The 17,986-nt window shown below is 43.7% G+C and overlaps 1 protein-coding gene across 2 annotated transcripts; it reads left to right on the forward strand.

Moving 5' to 3' along the window:
- Window positions 1-491: 491 nt before the first annotated feature.
- Window positions 492-12,392, forward strand: CALM1 (calmodulin 1). 2 transcript variants are annotated; one of them, XM_030451635.1, is made up of 7 exons: window positions 563-740; window positions 3,869-3,899; window positions 4,113-4,202; window positions 4,799-4,942; window positions 6,994-7,100; window positions 8,608-8,743; window positions 8,967-11,891. In XM_030451635.1, exons 4-7 carry the CDS (start codon window positions 4,873-4,875, stop codon window positions 8,993-8,995), a joined length of 342 nt encoding a protein of 113 aa, XP_030307495.1. In that variant the 5' UTR covers window positions 563-740; window positions 3,869-3,899; window positions 4,113-4,202; window positions 4,799-4,872; the 3' UTR covers window positions 8,996-11,891. The 2 variants fall into 2 exon arrangements, with proteins under 2 accessions (XP_030307494.1, XP_030307495.1); XM_030451634.1 differs by lacking the exon at window positions 4,113-4,202 and having other exon boundaries at window positions 492-740; window positions 8,967-12,392.
- Window positions 12,393-17,986: the final 5,594 nt, after the last annotated feature.

Below are 17,986 nucleotides of genomic sequence, written 5' to 3' on the forward strand. Positions count from 1 at the left end.
CGGGGAAATGGGGAGAGGCCTTGACGCAGCACCGAGGGGACCCGCCGAGGTCTCCGCGGTGATGCACCCCCGCTGCGGGCAGCTCTCTCCCCGCCGGCCCAGCCTCCCCCGTGAGCTCCGCCGGCACCAACGCTTGGCGGAAAATGGCCACTGCTGGGGCCAGGCTGACCTTGGCCCTCGCTGCCCCGGGGGGGCGTAGGCCGTAGCGGGGTGCAGCAGTGCAGCCCCGGGACCAGGATGTGTGTGTCTGGGGCTGCTCACCCGCCTGTCCCTGCGTGGCTCTTACCTCAGGGGGCAAGGAGGCAGGGGAAAGGGAGAGGAGCACAGCGGGGGGAGGGCGAAGGGCACCGCTGGGTTGAAGCCCGCCGTGGCCCCGGTGCCCCAGCGGACGGGGTACGGCTGGACGCGCCCCTGAAGGCGAGTGGCCGTGGGGCTGAGGGGGGGAACAGGGGAAAGGGGTAGGGGGAAGGGGTGGGGGAAAGCGGGCGCGCCGAGGGAGGGGCCAGGCCGCGGAGGGGGTAGGGCTGCTCTCCGCAGTCACCCTCACACATACCGCGCCGGGGAGGAGAGAAAAAGGCCCCGCTCCGGCGGAGGGATACAGTCCTACATATATACTGAGCGGCGCAGGCTCACACCTTCAGCACTTCTCCGATCCGCGCCGGGGAGGAGGCAGCAGCAGCCGCCGCTCGTGGTCGCGCAGTTCGTGCAGCCGCCGCCGGGCCCGCCGCCGCCGCGCCATGGTAGGTAGCTTGACCGACCGCGGCGTGCATGTGATGCCGTGGGGGCTCGCTCGCAGGCGGCTCGCTGCGGAGCCGGAGACGATCGGGCCGGTGGAGCCGGGCTTTTAGCGCGGGGGACTAGGGGACGGAGGCATGGCCCCGCGGGGGAAGGGGGCCGCGGGAGGCCGACGCCTTTCCTTCCCGGGTCTCCGCGGAGTGAACGAGCTGATAGCGGCGGACGCCCCCCCGCCGCGCTGCGCGGGATCGCCGCTGTGCTGCGGCCCTTCCTCTTCCGCCGCTTCCTTCCCTTTTTTTCTTGGGCCCTGCCGTGCGGACGACCCGGCCCGCGCCGTCCCGCCGCCGCCCCTCCTCGCCTTCCCCCGCAAGCGGCGCTCGCTTGCCTCCGGAAAGGGCCGGGCTCGTCTCCCCGGGGCCGCGGCCCCTCCGCCGGGCAGGGCGCGTTGCGGACTGGGGGTCGTGCCGGGCGGGGCGAGGGTCTGCGGACGAGGATCCTGCTCGGCTTCGGCACCAGCTGCACTGCGCAGGGAGCGGGGGGGGGGGGCAGCCTGGGGGAGGGCACCGCGCTGCAGCTACTGCGCCCTCGCCCCCCCATCCCCCCAAAACAACGCAGCAGCCGCGGCGAAGCCCATCGCTGTCTGCATTACATCATGTCTCCTCCTCTTCCTCCCCGGCCCCCGCGCACCCCCCGGCTGGGGGGGACCTGGGCGCAGCGAGCGTTGCTCGGTTGGAAGCGGCCCAACGCCCGCATGGGGGACGGAAGGTGCATTCTTCCCACTCCTTCAGGGACTGGGGAGAAGGGACGCTGCCGCGGGCAGGGAAGGCTGGCAGCGGAACGCGGGCGCAGCCCGGTTGAAGGATGAGGACGCGGTGTGGCCGGAGGCTGGAGAGGGAGGGGGGGGGCGGGAGCGCACTGCAGCAGTGTGTGTGTGTGGCTGCCGGCCGCTGGCCCGGACGGAGAGCGCCTGTTGCGCTCTGCGGGCTGCGAGCCTGCCGCTCCCCACCCCGACGATGCCAGCCTCCGCCTCGCCTTCCGAAACGCATCGCTGGTGGGCTCCGGCAGCAGCTCGCACCATCCCTGGCCGTAGGGTGCTGCTGTGCCGACCTCAGCTCCTCGCAAAAGGGGGCAGAGAGGAAGGGGCTGGGATTTTCCCGGCGGTTTTTCGCTTCCAAGGATAGCAGCGAAATGGTTGCAGGCTGACCTCTAATCATATTTTGGCAATCTGGATGTACCTCGGCTCTGTCTCTCCATGTCCCCTTCCCGTCGGGGAAGGCTGACATCACCAGGACAGGATCTGATGACTTGGCTGGGTGGGGTGATGGCTCCAGCCCTGGGTACCTTTGTCCTGTCGCCAGGGCGAGCGGGCAGTGGCTCTGCCTGTTGCTCGGGAAGGGTGACTCCAATGGCGATTTAGGTGCTGGTTGCATGCTTCTGGCATCTCGGTGCACACGAAGTCGTTTTTTTGTTTGTTGTTTGGTTTTCTTATTTGGTTGGCTTTTTTTCTTTGTGTTTTTTTGTTTGTTTGTTTGTTGTTTGTTTTTTTTTTAGTTGGAAATCCGATTTTGAGAAACATCCGGTGAGCTCTGACTAAAGGGGCAATGAGCCCGCACTGTGGGTTGGAGGTTTTTGCCGAGGTGTGGCTCTGTTTCCTGTTCTGCAGGGCATTGAGTCTGTTATGTAAATTCCTTAGATAATCTTTAAGTAAAACCCTGCATTTTCTGGAAAATCACAAAGAGAGTGTGGGAAAGTTGAACTGGATTTTGAACAAAAGTTTTCTGCAGTTATTAAGGAAGATTTATTAAATATGAACTCTTGTCTTTAGCATATCTACCCCTTTCTCACTCCTCATCCCACTGTGCATGTGGAAAATTGTTTAAAAATTGCATACAGGCTTGATTAAAACATTAAAGAAAAGTCACCTATTTTACAGGTGAAATATCTATCTGTCATTTAACATGTACAGTAGACTTTCAACCCTAGCCTCCTATGCAAGAGTTTAACAGATTGCATAGCTTGTTAAATATTAATTGTATTTGTTGCCTTTTACTTCAATAAAGTGGTTTTTATTCTTGAGTAATGGTGTTTTAGGACAAAAGGGTTACAAGATGTCTGCTTTCTCTGAGTTGCAAAATTCTCTGTACTATTAGTAAAAGCTCTCCAATAAAATGAGCTTAGTACGTGGACTACCCTGTAGTCTCTACTATCTGTGATTAGGTGTGTAAAATCCAGGTGCTTTTTCTCTGTGAATTACTGGGATAATGCATATTTTTCTATAAAGAACTGGTTAGCTCCTTTCAGTCCAGACAGCTGAGCTTTTTGTGATGCTCTGTCAATACAGAAGGGAGAGGCTTCTGGAGGGATGTGGTTGGCACAGCAAAGTAGGGAAAGCCCATTTGGCCACTGGGCTGTCTGCCTTGGGATGCAGTGTGGCCTCTTGATGTACAGAAGGTTGTAAGGCATTTTAAACCTTGCCACTTAAAATTATGTATAAAAAAAACCCTATGGAGGCACCATGTCTTTCTTGGCTGAACAGAACAGTAATGTGATGGTAGAGAACTGATATTTCCTTTGTCAGAGGAGGCAAAAATCTCCATAAGACCCGAGTAGTAATTCCTCCTAAGAGCACAGCAGAGTCCTTGGTGTTAAGCTTGCAGCCTAATGCTGGATGGGCTCTGGTGGGGGAGGGCAGGCTCCACAGTGTTAGAGCACTAGGTGGCACGCTTGTCATAAGCCCACGGGTGTGCAGATACCCCCACGCATTGGTAGGGTTATTATCCTGCTGGAAATCACATCTGATGTGATATGAAACCCCACACACGTCTCATTTAGGATTTTGTGTCTCTGACCAATTGCAAGGAGCCTTGCCCTGTGTCCTTCACTTGACCAAATCAGATTCTCCAAGTGCCATGTCTGGGTCTTCATGAGCAGTTTCAAAACAAGTTAGCTTACATGCTTTTGGAAACTGCTGCATGATGTAGGTGAGTGGAATCTCCTTGTAGAGGCAGAATTCCAGGGGTTGACAGTGGCTTTGTAAAAGTAGTGATAAAAAACCTACTGAAATCTAAAGTGTCTTGTGGCTTGACACAGCTAGAGGTAAACAGTATTCTAAAATGTTCTATTCTTTGTGTAGGCTGATCAGCTGACTGAAGAACAGATTGCTGGTAAGTGTTTTGATGAGAAATGATTTTTTTGCTAACTCCTTATGACTTAAAAAAAATACATTATCTGAAACATACCAGAAAAATCTTTTGACAATTTTGAATCTACTAACACCTTAAAAAGCACTCACTTAAAAAAATCCAGAAGATAACTGGTTCATTGCCTCTTATTTTAGACTGTTTTTTCCTTGGACTACAGATAATGATTTTTTTTAGACTTTCAGGCTTGAGCCAAGTCCTTCTAGATTTCTTGCAAACAGAAATAATTGCTAGACTCAAGTGAACTTCTTGGAAGTCAACGCAGACGTAGGTTCTGTTTTCTTTTTAATAGAGTGAAGATAAACTTGAAATGGCAACAAATTGACCTAAAATCTATTTATTGCACAATAATATAAGCCAGTGTCTTTTGAATAACTTCTAATTGAGTGTCTGTAATTCAGATGTGGTAGAAAAAGGAGCTTTATTTGACCTGGAGACCAGTCACCCACTTGTGGTTGACAACAATTTCTGATTGTATGCTGCATTAAAAATGAAGTAAATGACAGCATAATTGTTTGTATAACTCTGCTAATGGTGAAGGGAACCCAGTGGGTGACTTCACTTATCCAAAGCAGCTGCTATTTATGGTGCAACTGTGCCTTAAGCAAGATCATGTTGAAATTAAGAGTTGTAATGCAGATCATAGCCACATGAAATGTTTGAATATATTATGCAAATCATGTATTGTTACTGTAAGTAATTTTGTTATTAATATTTTTGTGTTAAAGTGTCTAAATACACGAAGAGTCAGATACTATGTTCTTTGAAATTGTACCAGGCATTGTCAGTGGAAGTGCATTTTTAGCATGCAGTTTTCTTATGCTGGTGATGTTACTAAACACTGGGATTGTTTCTGCCTCTAGAATTCAAGGAAGCCTTTTCCCTATTTGACAAAGATGGTGATGGTACTATCACAACAAAAGAACTGGGAACTGTCATGAGGTCATTGGGTCAAAATCCAACAGAAGCAGAATTGCAGGATATGATCAATGAGGTAGATGCTGATGGTAAGTGTTGAAAAGGTTATTAGTGCAGTGATCACCTTAAGTATGTGTGACCTCCACACCTGGGCTTGGATTGTATAGAGAAGATTCCATGACATTGATCTTTTGAAGCAGTTTCAAAATACTTGATAGAATCACATCTCGGAGAGGTGTCAATTTTTTGATTGCACTCAGCACAGCAGTCAGAGATGTTAGCAGTATTAGTGAGAATCTAAAAAAGGAGGTGGGCAGAGACAAAGTTACTCTGTTTGCCTTTAATAATTTATGGGTCACAGGCTTCCTGTTACTATCTGACTTGCCCTGACCTGCTGTTAACCTGTGTTTCCACCCACATCCTTTCCATCCTTTTCTGTACATTTCATCAGACTGTGTTGGTCTTAATAGTTGCACAAATGACTGGTTTTGTCAGGCCAAAAACATGGTGGAAGTGGAATACTGCTAAGCTTCCAAGAATTGAGAACATAAAAGGGAGAGACTGTATAGTCTAATGTAGTGAATTAGATCACTAATAGATGGGGCAAGGGGAGTGTTTGGGAGCAAAAGTAGGAAAACTTCCCTGTATCAAATTGTGAATGGATGCCAGAAAGGGTAATTGAACATTTTGTATCTGAGACTGAAGAGAGGCTAGCAGTTATAAAAAAGAAGAATGCTTTCCACTGCTCATTGTTGTCAGGGCTTTGATCTTATATATCGATTGAAATTGTTGTTTTTCTGTAATGCCTCTGTAAAAGAAAAGTGAGAATATATTGGCAAGAGTATAGATTATCTGATTATCAGACTACATTAATTGCAACTACTTTCTTAAAAATACAGGTTTACCTTAATGGCTGACTTTTGGATGCAGATACTGAAAAACTGCAAGGTTTGCAGTGCTACACAGAGTTTGTGTATAGTGCTTTCTAGGCTGCAGTCCTCAGTGCTGCACTGATAGATAAAAAAGGAAAAGAACCTGAAGAAGGACTTGAGATAAATACGCCCATCTATTTAAACTAGCTTAATGGCAGAATGCTATTCTACATGTTCATTGAGAATTTTCCAAACCCAAGGGCAAGACCTGTGTTCAGATTTGGCTTGATAAAGCTCTGTGGTGGTAAATAGCTGTGCGTGTCTCTGGAATATCTGACCTGCAGAGGTCTTAACCTGCATTTATTTAGCTTCTTTGCTGTACTTACCCAGTTAGTTCATGTTTCAAGTAATGGCCATAGATCTATTTAATGCTCTTTTTTTTTTTTTTTTTTTTGGGTATAAGGAGCTAAATCCTGACTATACAAATTCAGTTTCTGCTGTTTTAAAGAACTCTTTCTTCACTATACTACTTCTCTCACAGATTTCAGCAGCCTGAAGTTTGAGTCCTTACTTTGAATGAAGAATTTAATTTAGGGTTGAAGCTTGGTTGTTACGTGGTTGTTACCAGGGGTTTTCAGTTTTCTGATCAAATACCTATGAGAACATCTGCTGCTAAGCTTACTAGAAATATCAAACAATGGCACCTTTTCTCCCGTCACTGGAATTTGTAGATCCTCGTTGCCCCTTAAATGGTGAATTACATTTTATGTGCAACATAAGCTGATAAGGAAGTTTACTTTTAGCAAGAAGCAAGTGTTTATGAGCAGCTTATTGAAGTAGAATTTTCTCAAATTTTAGATACCTTGGTTTTGCAGTGCCAGATTTATAATTTCCTTTCTGGTGTATCCCACAGCAATTCGGAGATTCTAAAGAAATTAAATGATAACTTTGGGGTGTGATTTGTAGTAAGGACAAGTCTTGGCATCAGACCAGCATTCTACTTGCAACTTGGGTGGCAAATAGTATGGCTTGACTTGAAGTGAAGGCCCCAGTTGATGTTTCTGCTGAAACACTGCAGTGACAGTGGCTATTGCACATTGTAATAGCAGAAAGGCAGTGATGGTAATTGAGGGAGAAGATTTAGTCCTTGTGTAAAAATGGTTTACAGAGAATGTCTGTCTTATTCCTTGCTAAATGAAATGTCAGATTTTTCTTTTGTTTAAAGAAAAGCATGGGAGTTTAATTTTTGGAAGTTTCTTTTCATTAAGGCAATGGCACTATTGACTTCCCTGAATTTTTAACTATGATGGCCAGAAAAATGAAGGACACAGACAGCGAGGAAGAAATCCGTGAAGCATTCCGAGTCTTTGACAAGGTATTAATAACAGTACAAATTGCTTTTAGAAGCAGCAATGATAGCAAATACAGTGTTTCTCTTGTCTAAAGGGGAAAAAAATTCCTTTAGTAGAAGCAGAGGAATTGAAATTGGAGCAGGGACTGTTCTGGACAGAACCAGGACTTCCTGGCTGGTTCTGCCTGCCTTACCAGCAGGTCCAAGCTTTAGGCTCCTACATGGGGAGAATTTTCTGGCTTTTCTTCAGGAGCAGAGATGAGCAGAACTTGATGCTTGTGGGGTGGTTTTGTTTGTGGTGTTTTGAAGTTGGTTTAGGTTTTGTTTTTTCTTTGGGGGGGCGGGCGGGGGTGGAGAGAGGAGGTGTGCTGGGGGAAGGAGTGGGATTTTCCTGTGCCTTATGACTTTGGGTGAATGGGGCATTCATGCAAACATTTTCCAAGGTTTTGTACTTCATGGAAGGTTTTGAAGCCAAGCTGATATCACTGGTATTTAGAGGGACATGAAGCATGATATTTTGTTTTCAAGCTGTGGATTTTGAGGTTGCTTTCAGGAAAACTTTAGAGTTCAGCTACCTTTGCCTTCTTTAAGGATACCTGAGCGTACATGATGAAGGTCAATTTAATTTTAGAACAGGGATTCCCCTGTTTGGATTGCTTGGATAGAACCAGATGTTACACTGAGTGGTGTTGAATGCTGGCTGCTGCAGCTGCTAAGCTGGTTTGTGTGTGTGTGAGAAGGCCTTATTACTCTTTTTATGGCAAAAAATGGCAGTCTCTGGTACGTAGCTGGAAAACATGCTAGAGGAAGTGTTCGATTGGTTAGTACATCAAATATCCTGTCAAGTTACTCTGCAGACCAGATTTGTGTTTAAAGTCTCTGAGGAGGGTGTTCTGCTGGTGATGGCCACATGAACTGCACTAAGCTGGTGTATTCTTCCTATTGATGGAAGGGGACAGTTTCTGAAATGGTTAGGGATGAGTTCTAGGTCTGAATATTACTAATGGGAACGTGTCATTCTCTTTTTTTGCCAGAAAGCTTTTCACAACTCGTTATGAGTAGAACTTAAATGCTTTCTGTGAAAACTTGTTCTATATTATCTCATCCAAGAAGCTTAGGCTACCTAACCACCTGCAGTCTCATTATAGAGGTATAGTAGTACACAGAGGAGGAAGCTGAGTTTATTCTTGCTGGTGGGGAAATTTTTTTTGTTTTTTTAATTTTCCTTGCTTAGCAGAGACTAAACAAAAAGAGCTTTGTTTCTGGGTTTATTTTTGAAAGTTCTTTAAAAGTATTGGAAATACTTTATCACAGTTAAAAATCAGGCATGCAGTTGTATTTGCAGTACAAAATTTGAGTGGAAGAATGTGGTGGCGTACATGCCTCATGATGACAGTGCACCAGGTCTGTGTATCTGTCCCCAGTACTGTAAGGCTAGGTCAGAAGCAGTCACTGAAACTATACCTAGATTTACAGAGTTAATGAATATCAGCATTGTTGATCGTGATCCTCTGCAACTCTTTCCTCACAGGATGGAAATGGCTATATCAGTGCAGCAGAACTACGTCACGTTATGACAAACTTAGGAGAAAAGTTAACAGATGAAGAAGTAGATGAAATGATCAGAGAAGCAGACATTGATGGGGACGGGCAAGTCAACTATGAAGGTAAAGATGCCTCTCTTGACACAAAATCCTTACTTGGATTGAGAGAAAGCCTGTTGTGTGGGGTAATAATTTCTTGTACTTGAAACATCAGTTTATTGGGTTGTGCACTTATGTGGACAAGAAAGATGCAGTGAAAGGGGCTTTTTTATGTCAAGTATGTTTAAGAGACTTGGCAGCTGAAGTACTCTGGAGACAATAAATCAGTGACTTTTTATCTTTTCAGAATTCGTACAGATGATGACTGCAAAGTGAAGAGACCTCCTTTACACCTTTTTTCCTCTAGAAGAATCAAATTGAATCTTTTACTTACCTCTTGCAAAAAAAATGTTCATTTATTCATTCTGTTTCTGTATAGCAAAACTGAATGTCAAAATACCTTCTGTCCACAAACTGCATGTAATGGTTGGTGGTCCTGTCCCCAAAAGATAAAGTTAAACATCAGTTTTACAATATAAATAATTGTACTACCTTGAAAATAAAAAAAAAAAGGAAGCACTTAGTGAACTCAAAAGTTCCATTTGCTAATGACTATTACACTGTTTGGGCTGGCCAGTTTTTCATGCATGCAGCTTGACAATTGAGCACAGTCAGACATTTGTATTAAAAGGAAAAAAACAACCTAAAAGATCCACTCTTTTGTTCAATGGTGGATTCTAGTTCAATTTGTAGTATAAATTGTCATAGCTGGTTTACTTTAAAATTGGTTTATACCTCAGGATGGTATGCAGCAAAATGGTTGAAGGATGCAAAACTTAGAGAAAATGCCCTAAAGGTTGAATGGTTCTCCTGTACGTAGCAGTGTGCTCCAGAAATATGATGATCTTAACTATGGATGGCATGTCTATGTTAAAATACTGGTTTAACATTGTCTGCATTGCACTATAGTGAAACGGGTGTCGGGCTGTTACCGTTCACAAAATTTTTAAAAGAAACCTTCACCAAGGGAGCATCTTTGGACTCTCATATTTTTAAAACCTTCTGTACCATGACTTGGAGCTGGCGGAGTAGCCTGTGGACTTCAGCACAACTATCAACATTGCTGTTCAAGATATTACAATTTATGTCCATTCCAAGTTGTAAATGCTAGTCTTTTTTTCCAATAAAAGACCATTAACTTAAAGGTGGTGTTAAATGCTTTGTAAAGCTAAAATATATATATAATTGAGATAATAAACCAAAAAAGCAGTAGGAGGGAAGTGTTTCTATGAATGACTTGCTGCTAAATTATAATGCACATGTATGCAATAAGTTATCCCCTATCTTTTCAAGATGGCAAGAACTGACCTCCTGTAACCCAAGACCTTTGCTATAAATAAATCAACTTGTGCTTGCCTTTCATATTACGACAATGTTAATTTAGTTGGTCTCAAAGTCGTGTAATGCTGACTCGTCAACTGTCAGCACAGAAGTAACACCTCATTTCACTAAAGTGGAGAGCTCTGAGCATGCATGTCAATACTGGGAAAACATATAAGTTGCTTATGTTTTTTTGACAGGTTATATAGCAAACTAGTTGGAGACTTTAAACAGCATGGACTTCAAAGATATCTATAATTCTCAAACATGCCAAAAATGTGTTTTTCTACCCACAGAAAGAAAACAAAGGACATTTCTTTTACAGAATGTAAAAAAAAAAGAAAACAAAAAAACAAAACCAAGCCTTCTTGTAAAGTGGGGCTGTTATGTCTTGACTATCTTCTCAAACACTTGCATGAATTTTGTGGGGTGGAGAAGAGGACTAGGGTTAATCTAAAAACCATCTTGTTACTTCTGCTTTGCATGCACTAGCCAGTGCTTAGTCATTCCAGGTATCTGAGTAAGTGTTCTCTGATCCTTCAGCTTCCCCATGAATGAGTGGCAAAGCAGCTATGTCCACTCCTCTTTGTTTGAAAGAAGAATGCTTTTTTTCTTTTTTTTATTTTTTCTCTTTTTTTTTTTTTTTAATAGTAGAGCCTCCATGTGGAAGACTTTTATGCTTGGGAGGGAGGGACTACAGCTTAATTACTTAGACTGTAAGTTTGTTTCCAAATGTTACTGGAGTTGCAAACTGTAATTGCTTAATTGCCTTTGGTTTTGGAGAGTACTGATACCACCTGTTGAAAGAGATGGAAGTCTCCATTCATCCTGTCTAACTGAGGTGTCTGTGTTAGGAACTTGGTTGCTTGAAATGAAGCTTTGCTCAGTGGGGGGCAAGAGACCTCCAGAAGGCAATTGAGACTGCCTTCACTGATATGTTTTATTTTTTTTTCCTGGGGGGTGGGAGAAATTCTGGGTGACTAGGGACCCAGACATCTTAACAAAGTGCCTAAAAGTTAGATGGGCTGAATGTAGGCAGTTGTTTAGATCTCTAGTTGTTGCAAAGGCTTTTTGCTATGGCTGTGTATGCTGTCTTAGCAAACTGGCCATGTTAATGGGAATGGCTTGACTACCATTTGAAAACAGTCTCACATGGCAGCTGCAGACTCCTTTGGTAGTGCTTGAGAAAGGCTGCACTGATTCTGTAGACCAGCTTTTAAAGAGAACGTACTTAAGAGACAGGCAAGGTAGGAGCAATGGTTGCTTCTCTAACTAATTACTTCTGCCTGAGTGTGCAGAGATCTTGTCTAGTAGGTAAATGCTTCTTACCATCTATCTGTCATTCACTCACGGTTGGTAGGGTAGTTCATATAAGAACAGCTGCTTTTAGCTTATTCAGTGTGCTCTGTGCTTGCTAGCAGAGACCTCATTCCTGCAAGAGGTTCTTGGCTTGATTAGAAATTGTCTGGCAGTGTGCAGTGTTGGTATGCCCTGTAACTGAATCTGCCTGGAGGTATCTAATTATTAACTGACTTCAGTACCACATCAACCTCGAGTAAATGTATCCTCTGTACAGGACTTTAGCTCTGTTTCCTTCTGCATAGTGATTATCTAGAGAAATGAAATGGCGTCATCAAGGACTTTTTTTGAATTTTTTTATTTTTATTTTTTTTCTGTGAGAGTGTGCGTGTGGCTTTGGCTTTTTCCAAATGTGAAAGTGTGGGCTGGATACACTTGGTGCATGGCTTAGAAACAGGGGACTGGAAAGAACTTCCTGGGTCATCAGATCCAGTCCCCTGCTATTGCAGGCAACCGTGTCATATAATCCTTTTAATAAACTGATCAAGCTTAACCACCTGCTTGTAAGTGGCTTGTTTTCATGGAAGTTCTGTAACTCATGTTGCTCTCAACTAATGCAAGTAATATATGAAATATGAAGTTAATCAAAAGGTCCTCCGGCTTAGCTTTAGGTTTATCATTACACTTAGTTAACTGACTTTCTCAAACCTGTTATTCTTTGCACAACACTCAGGAAAGTGTTGAATCTTTACACCCCCTTGCTATGAATAAGAGTTGGTGTGCTTGCTTATTTTTTTTAATGGAAAAGATGGATGTCTGGTTTGTTGAAATTTGTTAGATATGTTAATTGTCAAGGCAAGAAACAATTGAGTTACTTGTATTTGATACATAAATTTAAGGCTAGAGTATACATAACCATTTTTAAAATACATCAACTTGCAGTGTAGTTTTATATTTAATACTGAAATTGTACCGCTAAAATTTAAACTGCTGTTAATCATATTCCTCTTCTGGTCATAATGAAAAAATAAAGGGTAAGAAAATGCTTAACATAGATTATTCATTATCATGCTTATTTCATTAATAATTCAGGCATTGAAATGTCTCCAGATATGGGAAATTTGTGTTTTTTCTGGGGGTGGGGTGAAGGGAAGGGGGGGTTTGCTGATGTGATAGCCCCCAACGATATGTCACACTTGGTGCAGCTTCAGAAACACTGATGCTATCAAAAACTGAACAAGGAATTAACCTACCCCTTGTCAATACACTAAATACAGATGGGAGTCTGGGTCTGGTTTGTGGGCAGTTCCCAGTGTGGCAGCTGCCAGCCCCTGTGCCCTGCCCAGGTGAGTGGGGAGGGAGACAAGGCTGTGTCTTGGTCCCTGTATGGCAGTATGTGTGTGATGTGAGTGCAGATCCTTGGTCACAGGTGACACCATCCTGATAGAAAAGTAGAGTCTTGGGGTTTAGAAATAACAAGAGTTAATACAGCTTGCTTTCCCCCTAGCATGAAACTAACTGGAGCATTTACCTCACTGCAATCCCATCAGGGTTTGGGGGCGTTTTGGTTTGTTTGGTGGGGGGTTTTGGTTTGTTTTTAAAATTCAATGACTAAGTGACAGAAATAACTGTGGCAGGACCATGGTGCCACAGACATCTAGCTGTCAAGTGAAGGTAGGCAATGAAGGTTGATGCCACGTTTTTCCTGACTGACATTTAGGAAAGCAAATGGTAAACTTGCAAAAAGAGCAGGTGGAAGCTTTAATATCAGTAAGACAAACACAAAAAAGTTATGTGGGGATCTTTATGTGACAGCCTTGCAATCCCAAAATATTAAAGGTTGTTTGAGTTTTTTAAACTAAATACAAGATTTTTAAGTAATGAATTAGATGATGAATTGTGTATGGGTCTTGAGTTCCAAAGATTCCTGTTTTTACTTGCTATTGAAAATTCGTATGAAGGCCCAAGTATGTAAAGGATTTTATAAGAACGTGTATCAATGAGAATTCTAGGGAAGCTTTCAGTAGATATTTGTAATATTTGATAGTCTGTTTGAAGTTTGATATTAATAAATCCGGTTTTGAACTGAAGTGGCCAAATATCCCAGTAAATGGCAAAGCTGCTGATTAGGTAGACACTGAGAGAATCTCTCATAGTCCCATAGGTGATAAAGTACATCTCATTCCTAGCAATAAGAGTTTGTGTTGCTCTCCATCCTACTGGTGACAGTGGAGCGGACCAGCCTGTCATGCTGTCCTCCCTGTAGCTCTGACAAGGACCCTCTTTTACTTCCCTGTGTGGTGCTTTGCAGAGGCAAGAGCATGCTTCAGAGTGCAGCACAGTCCTTGTGGCCATCAAATGACAAAACTCCAGGAGAAAAAATAATTTGCTATAAAATGGAGTGCATTGCAGCAGGAGGTTAAATTTTTCCTAGATCCACACGGAGTCTGAGTTGCTGAGTGGCACCAGCACCATATAGGGATGTTACAGAAAGAAAGTTGAAAAGCGGGTGTCTAAACATTGCCACCAGAGACCCAAATAAAGAGGCTGCAAGTTCCTCTTTCCAGCATCTCCTAAAGCTGTTGCACAAAGCTGGCTCAGCTGGCAATGAGTACTGCAGCCTTGTATGTAGTGACTTCTTGTTCTAACCTTTCAAAGAAGCTATGTTGTCTGGGAGACCTTGTACAGATCTCCAAAGAGCCACTTCCATTTGAGTTGCCTCTGAAGTCAGCATCTGCAGAAAAAATTATCTGAAAGAATTATTCATAGCGCAGCCTTTTCCTGACAAAAACATCTCCTAGGATAGTGATTAAAGTACAATATGAAAACTGGGCTAATGACCCAAAAGTGGATAAAAACATATTTTGAATATTATTTTTAATATTTCTAGATCTCTAAATATGATGCATTAGAAAAACAGATTCTTGAACAGAAGTCCGATTTGCCCTACCAGTTGCAGCATTTAAAATGTGCGCAATATCTGAATAGAAACCAACTGGATCAACTGAGAAGTCCATAAAAAGGGATTAAATTGCATTTCTCATTTTACCAGTTTGCAGTGGGGCTGGCAATAACAATGCTGACAGTGTAATAAGTATTCTGAAAAAGGGTAAGGTAAATGAAATGGGTAGGGTGAGAGCAAAAAGAATACCTGAGGCTGGGACTGCTTTGTAGTCTCACAGATTATTTCTTGCCCATAAAGCTACAAATATTGGTTTGTGAGGTCCCTGGGCACGAAGTTTTTCTGTCAGCAATGCTGTTGCTTAGTTTGCTTTTTCTAACGCTTACCCCTAAAGCCTTCCCATGCTGACTCTGTGTATACCTCAAAATACACAACCTGGAAAAGTTGTAATCCGCTGTGGTTCAGAACTTGCCAAACATCCTCTGCTTATTCTGACCTTTTTTTCCAAATACATTAAAAAGAAGACTTTCTTCCAGACATTCCACTAGGAGAGAAAATATAAACCTGATTACAGATAGATTTTTACTGAATCTCTTGTTAGGTAAAATGATTTAAACAAGAGTTTTTAGTTCCTTGGGAACCTCTGCTACATCATCAAAACTAGTTTCTCAAGGATTTTGGATGGAATTTGATGGATATTGTCTAAGAAGTTGTTAGTTTCTTTACATACTAATAAAAATTCTTACACACATACACTAGATGCCCTGACAATTAGTCAGTGTGCATGATGCTGCCCACCCTATGTAGCTGAATTACTGAATCCACCCTACATAGATTTAGTAAATCAAGTCAATAAATGAAACATCTTTTCACTACCAAAGATGATGCCTTGCTCTACAGCAGAGTTACAAAAGCATAGCTAAAGTTTGAAAATTGCCTTGCTGGTTTATTTTCCATCAAATTAATTTGTAGAGGGGGGTAAGTAATTTCTTCTCTAGCTTAGGTTATTACTCATCTCTATATCAAACACATGCATGCACAGAAAAGACTATGGCAAAAGAATGGTCTTAGGCTACAAAAATAAGCACTCAAAATTTTAAAGATACCCAGTTAAGGTTACTCATGACACTCCAGGTGAGCCTAGTCACATTTGCAAATTGATTGCAAAACAATGACACTGCCTTGTCTCCTACTGTACAGTCCACAGCATATTTGCATCACTGTATTAAGCATTTCATTGCAACTCTTTTTAATGCATTATTCTATACCCTTGTCACTACCCCCTACTCAGTTTTGTTTCAAAGACAGATATACTAGTTTATTTAGTTTTTCCCATGGCACTTAAGTATCTGAATGCTCCACAAATACTGCTTTCTGTTTCGGACACACAGTGAAGTAAGGACATAGTTTACCCTCATTAAACAGAATAAGCTGAGCTGTGATCACTGAAGTCCAAAGCAGTATTTCTGGGAGCTCAGTATGAGACATTTTCATTTGTCAGAATCATAATTATGCCTTATGTGTGGTACAAAGACACCGCAGTGATAGCAGTGTCCATCTCTGAAAATCACTCTTAAGTCACTGGGTCAGTTGTTGAGGACATGTATAGAGGAGGTGACCACACATAGACAGCTGAGTCTGAGCGATCGAGTTCACACTCAAGGATTCCACACAGAGACCATGAGCAATGGTTTTCCAGGGCAGCAGCAGCCTGCCTCGTCCAGCACATTAGCTTTGCTCTTCTTCCAGCCCCAGGGTAACTCACTGCACACTGCCTGATCTCCGCAGCACAAAAGATCAACAATGTGGCATTTCCTTTGTTGCACTGCACTGATGCAGAGCAGCTCCCCTTGTCCCAGGGAAGAGGAGATGAAATAAACATGGTGACTTCACGTTAGGACCACAAAACAGGGAGGTGGAAGGGAGTAAATGTGGCAAAGAAACTCAATTCTGGCATTCCTAACTTCTGTAACTTTGGGCTTTCACTGCTGTTTCTACTGTGAGAGTGAAAGCAGAACTCCCAGCACAGGAAACTCTGTTATGTGGCATCATGGTGACACCCTGTGAGTCATCAGCTGGGCCACTGCCTTTGGCTTCGGCACAGCCCGTGACCTCTTGAGGTAACAGAGGGACAACCAGCAAAGCTCTTCTGCTTCCTCAGCCAACCTGAAACGGGGAAGCAGCACTTTGTCCATGGGTATCCAAAGGAAAGGTGCGTTTGAGGACTGTGGATGCAGCTCAGGGCTCTGCAGGAGGCTGTGCTGTAGCAGTCCTAGGGCCTTCCTCCCCTGTCACTGTAACCGTGACCCCGCCTGTCCTCTGCCTGTCATACAGCCTCTCTTACCAGGCCCCACTTGTGCCTCTTAGACATTTCTAGGTTTCCTTCTCTCATGGTCCTTGCCCTTTCTCTGCTGTTGTGGGTTAACCCAGGGGGGCAGCTCAGGCCCAGCTCCCTCACCCCTCTCCCTGGTAGGATAGGGAGAGAATCAGGAAGGTAAAAGTGCAAAAGCTCATGTTAAAATAATGTTTAATCAGGAAAGTAAAAGCCACATGCACAAACAAAGCAAAATCAGGAATTCATTCACCAGTCCCCATCTGCATGCAGGTGTTCAGCCATCCCCAAGACAGCAGAAATGCATTATAAACTATGGTTATTCAGAAAGGCAAACACCATCACTCCAAGCATCCCTCCCTTCCTTCTTCCCCCAGCTTTTATTGCTGAGCACAACACCATATGGCATGGGACAGCCCTTTGGTCAGTCGGAGTCAGCTGCCCCTGCTGTGTCCCCTCCCAGCTTCTCATGCCTGCCAGCCTGCTTGCTGGTGGGGTGTTGTGAGGCACAGAAAATGCCTTGATGCTGTGTAAGCACTGCTCAGCAGTAACTAAAACATCCCTCTGTTATCAGCACTGTCTGGATCACAAATAAAAAACTGGCATAATATAAGCTATTATGAAGAAAATCGGCTCTGTTCCCACCCCAGTACATCAGCCCATCTATTTCTCTCTCCCATCAGGGATGCCAGTGCCACATCTGCCAGATGTCCATTTCCACAAGCAGCCCCCAACATTTTGTCCTAACCTGCTGATTTCTCACCAAGCAAATTTCCCCTCAGTGTTGCTTAAGACAGGGAAATCACTCACTCAAGTCAGGGCACAGAAGAAAGTTTACCTGTGCTCTGCTCAGTCCCCAGGTTGTAGATGTGGATCTGTACCTCACTTGGCTTGCAGTGCCAGAGAGCTGTCATTGGAAAATAGAGATACAGAGCAGGTCACTCGGAGCTCCAAGATGGGGTTACCTGGTCTAGTGAGAGGTAAGCTGGTGGATGTCTACCTTGGCCATGAGTGTGCTCTGAGGGTGCCTCACTGTCTTCCTGAAATGCTGCTTTCATCTAAGAGTTACCACTTTTGAAAACATAAAATGCACCAGTTTCCCACATACATACACACACACACACACACACACACACACACACACACACACGTACCTTCTTGCGTTCAAAAAGAGTTTTGCTGTCCATTTCTCCTGAGTACAATCATATTAGATGTAAGGTTAAGCAATCAGATATAAACTGAAGACATCCAGCCATCTCAGGCCTAAAATGTGTTAGGTTTTTAAGGGATCATCTTTGCACAAGGGTTGTTCCCAGCAGAAATCAATACATTGGGTTTCAAACTTAGGGCCATAACATGTTGCAGGATGTAAGTCTGAGACAGAGAGGAAACTGGGACCAGGGACAGACGTTTC

This window comes from Calypte anna, chromosome 5A, assembly GCF_003957555.1.
Source record: "Calypte anna isolate BGI_N300 chromosome 5A, bCalAnn1_v1.p, whole genome shotgun sequence".
In the NCBI taxonomy this organism is placed as follows: domain Eukaryota; kingdom Metazoa; phylum Chordata; class Aves; order Apodiformes; family Trochilidae; genus Calypte; species Calypte anna.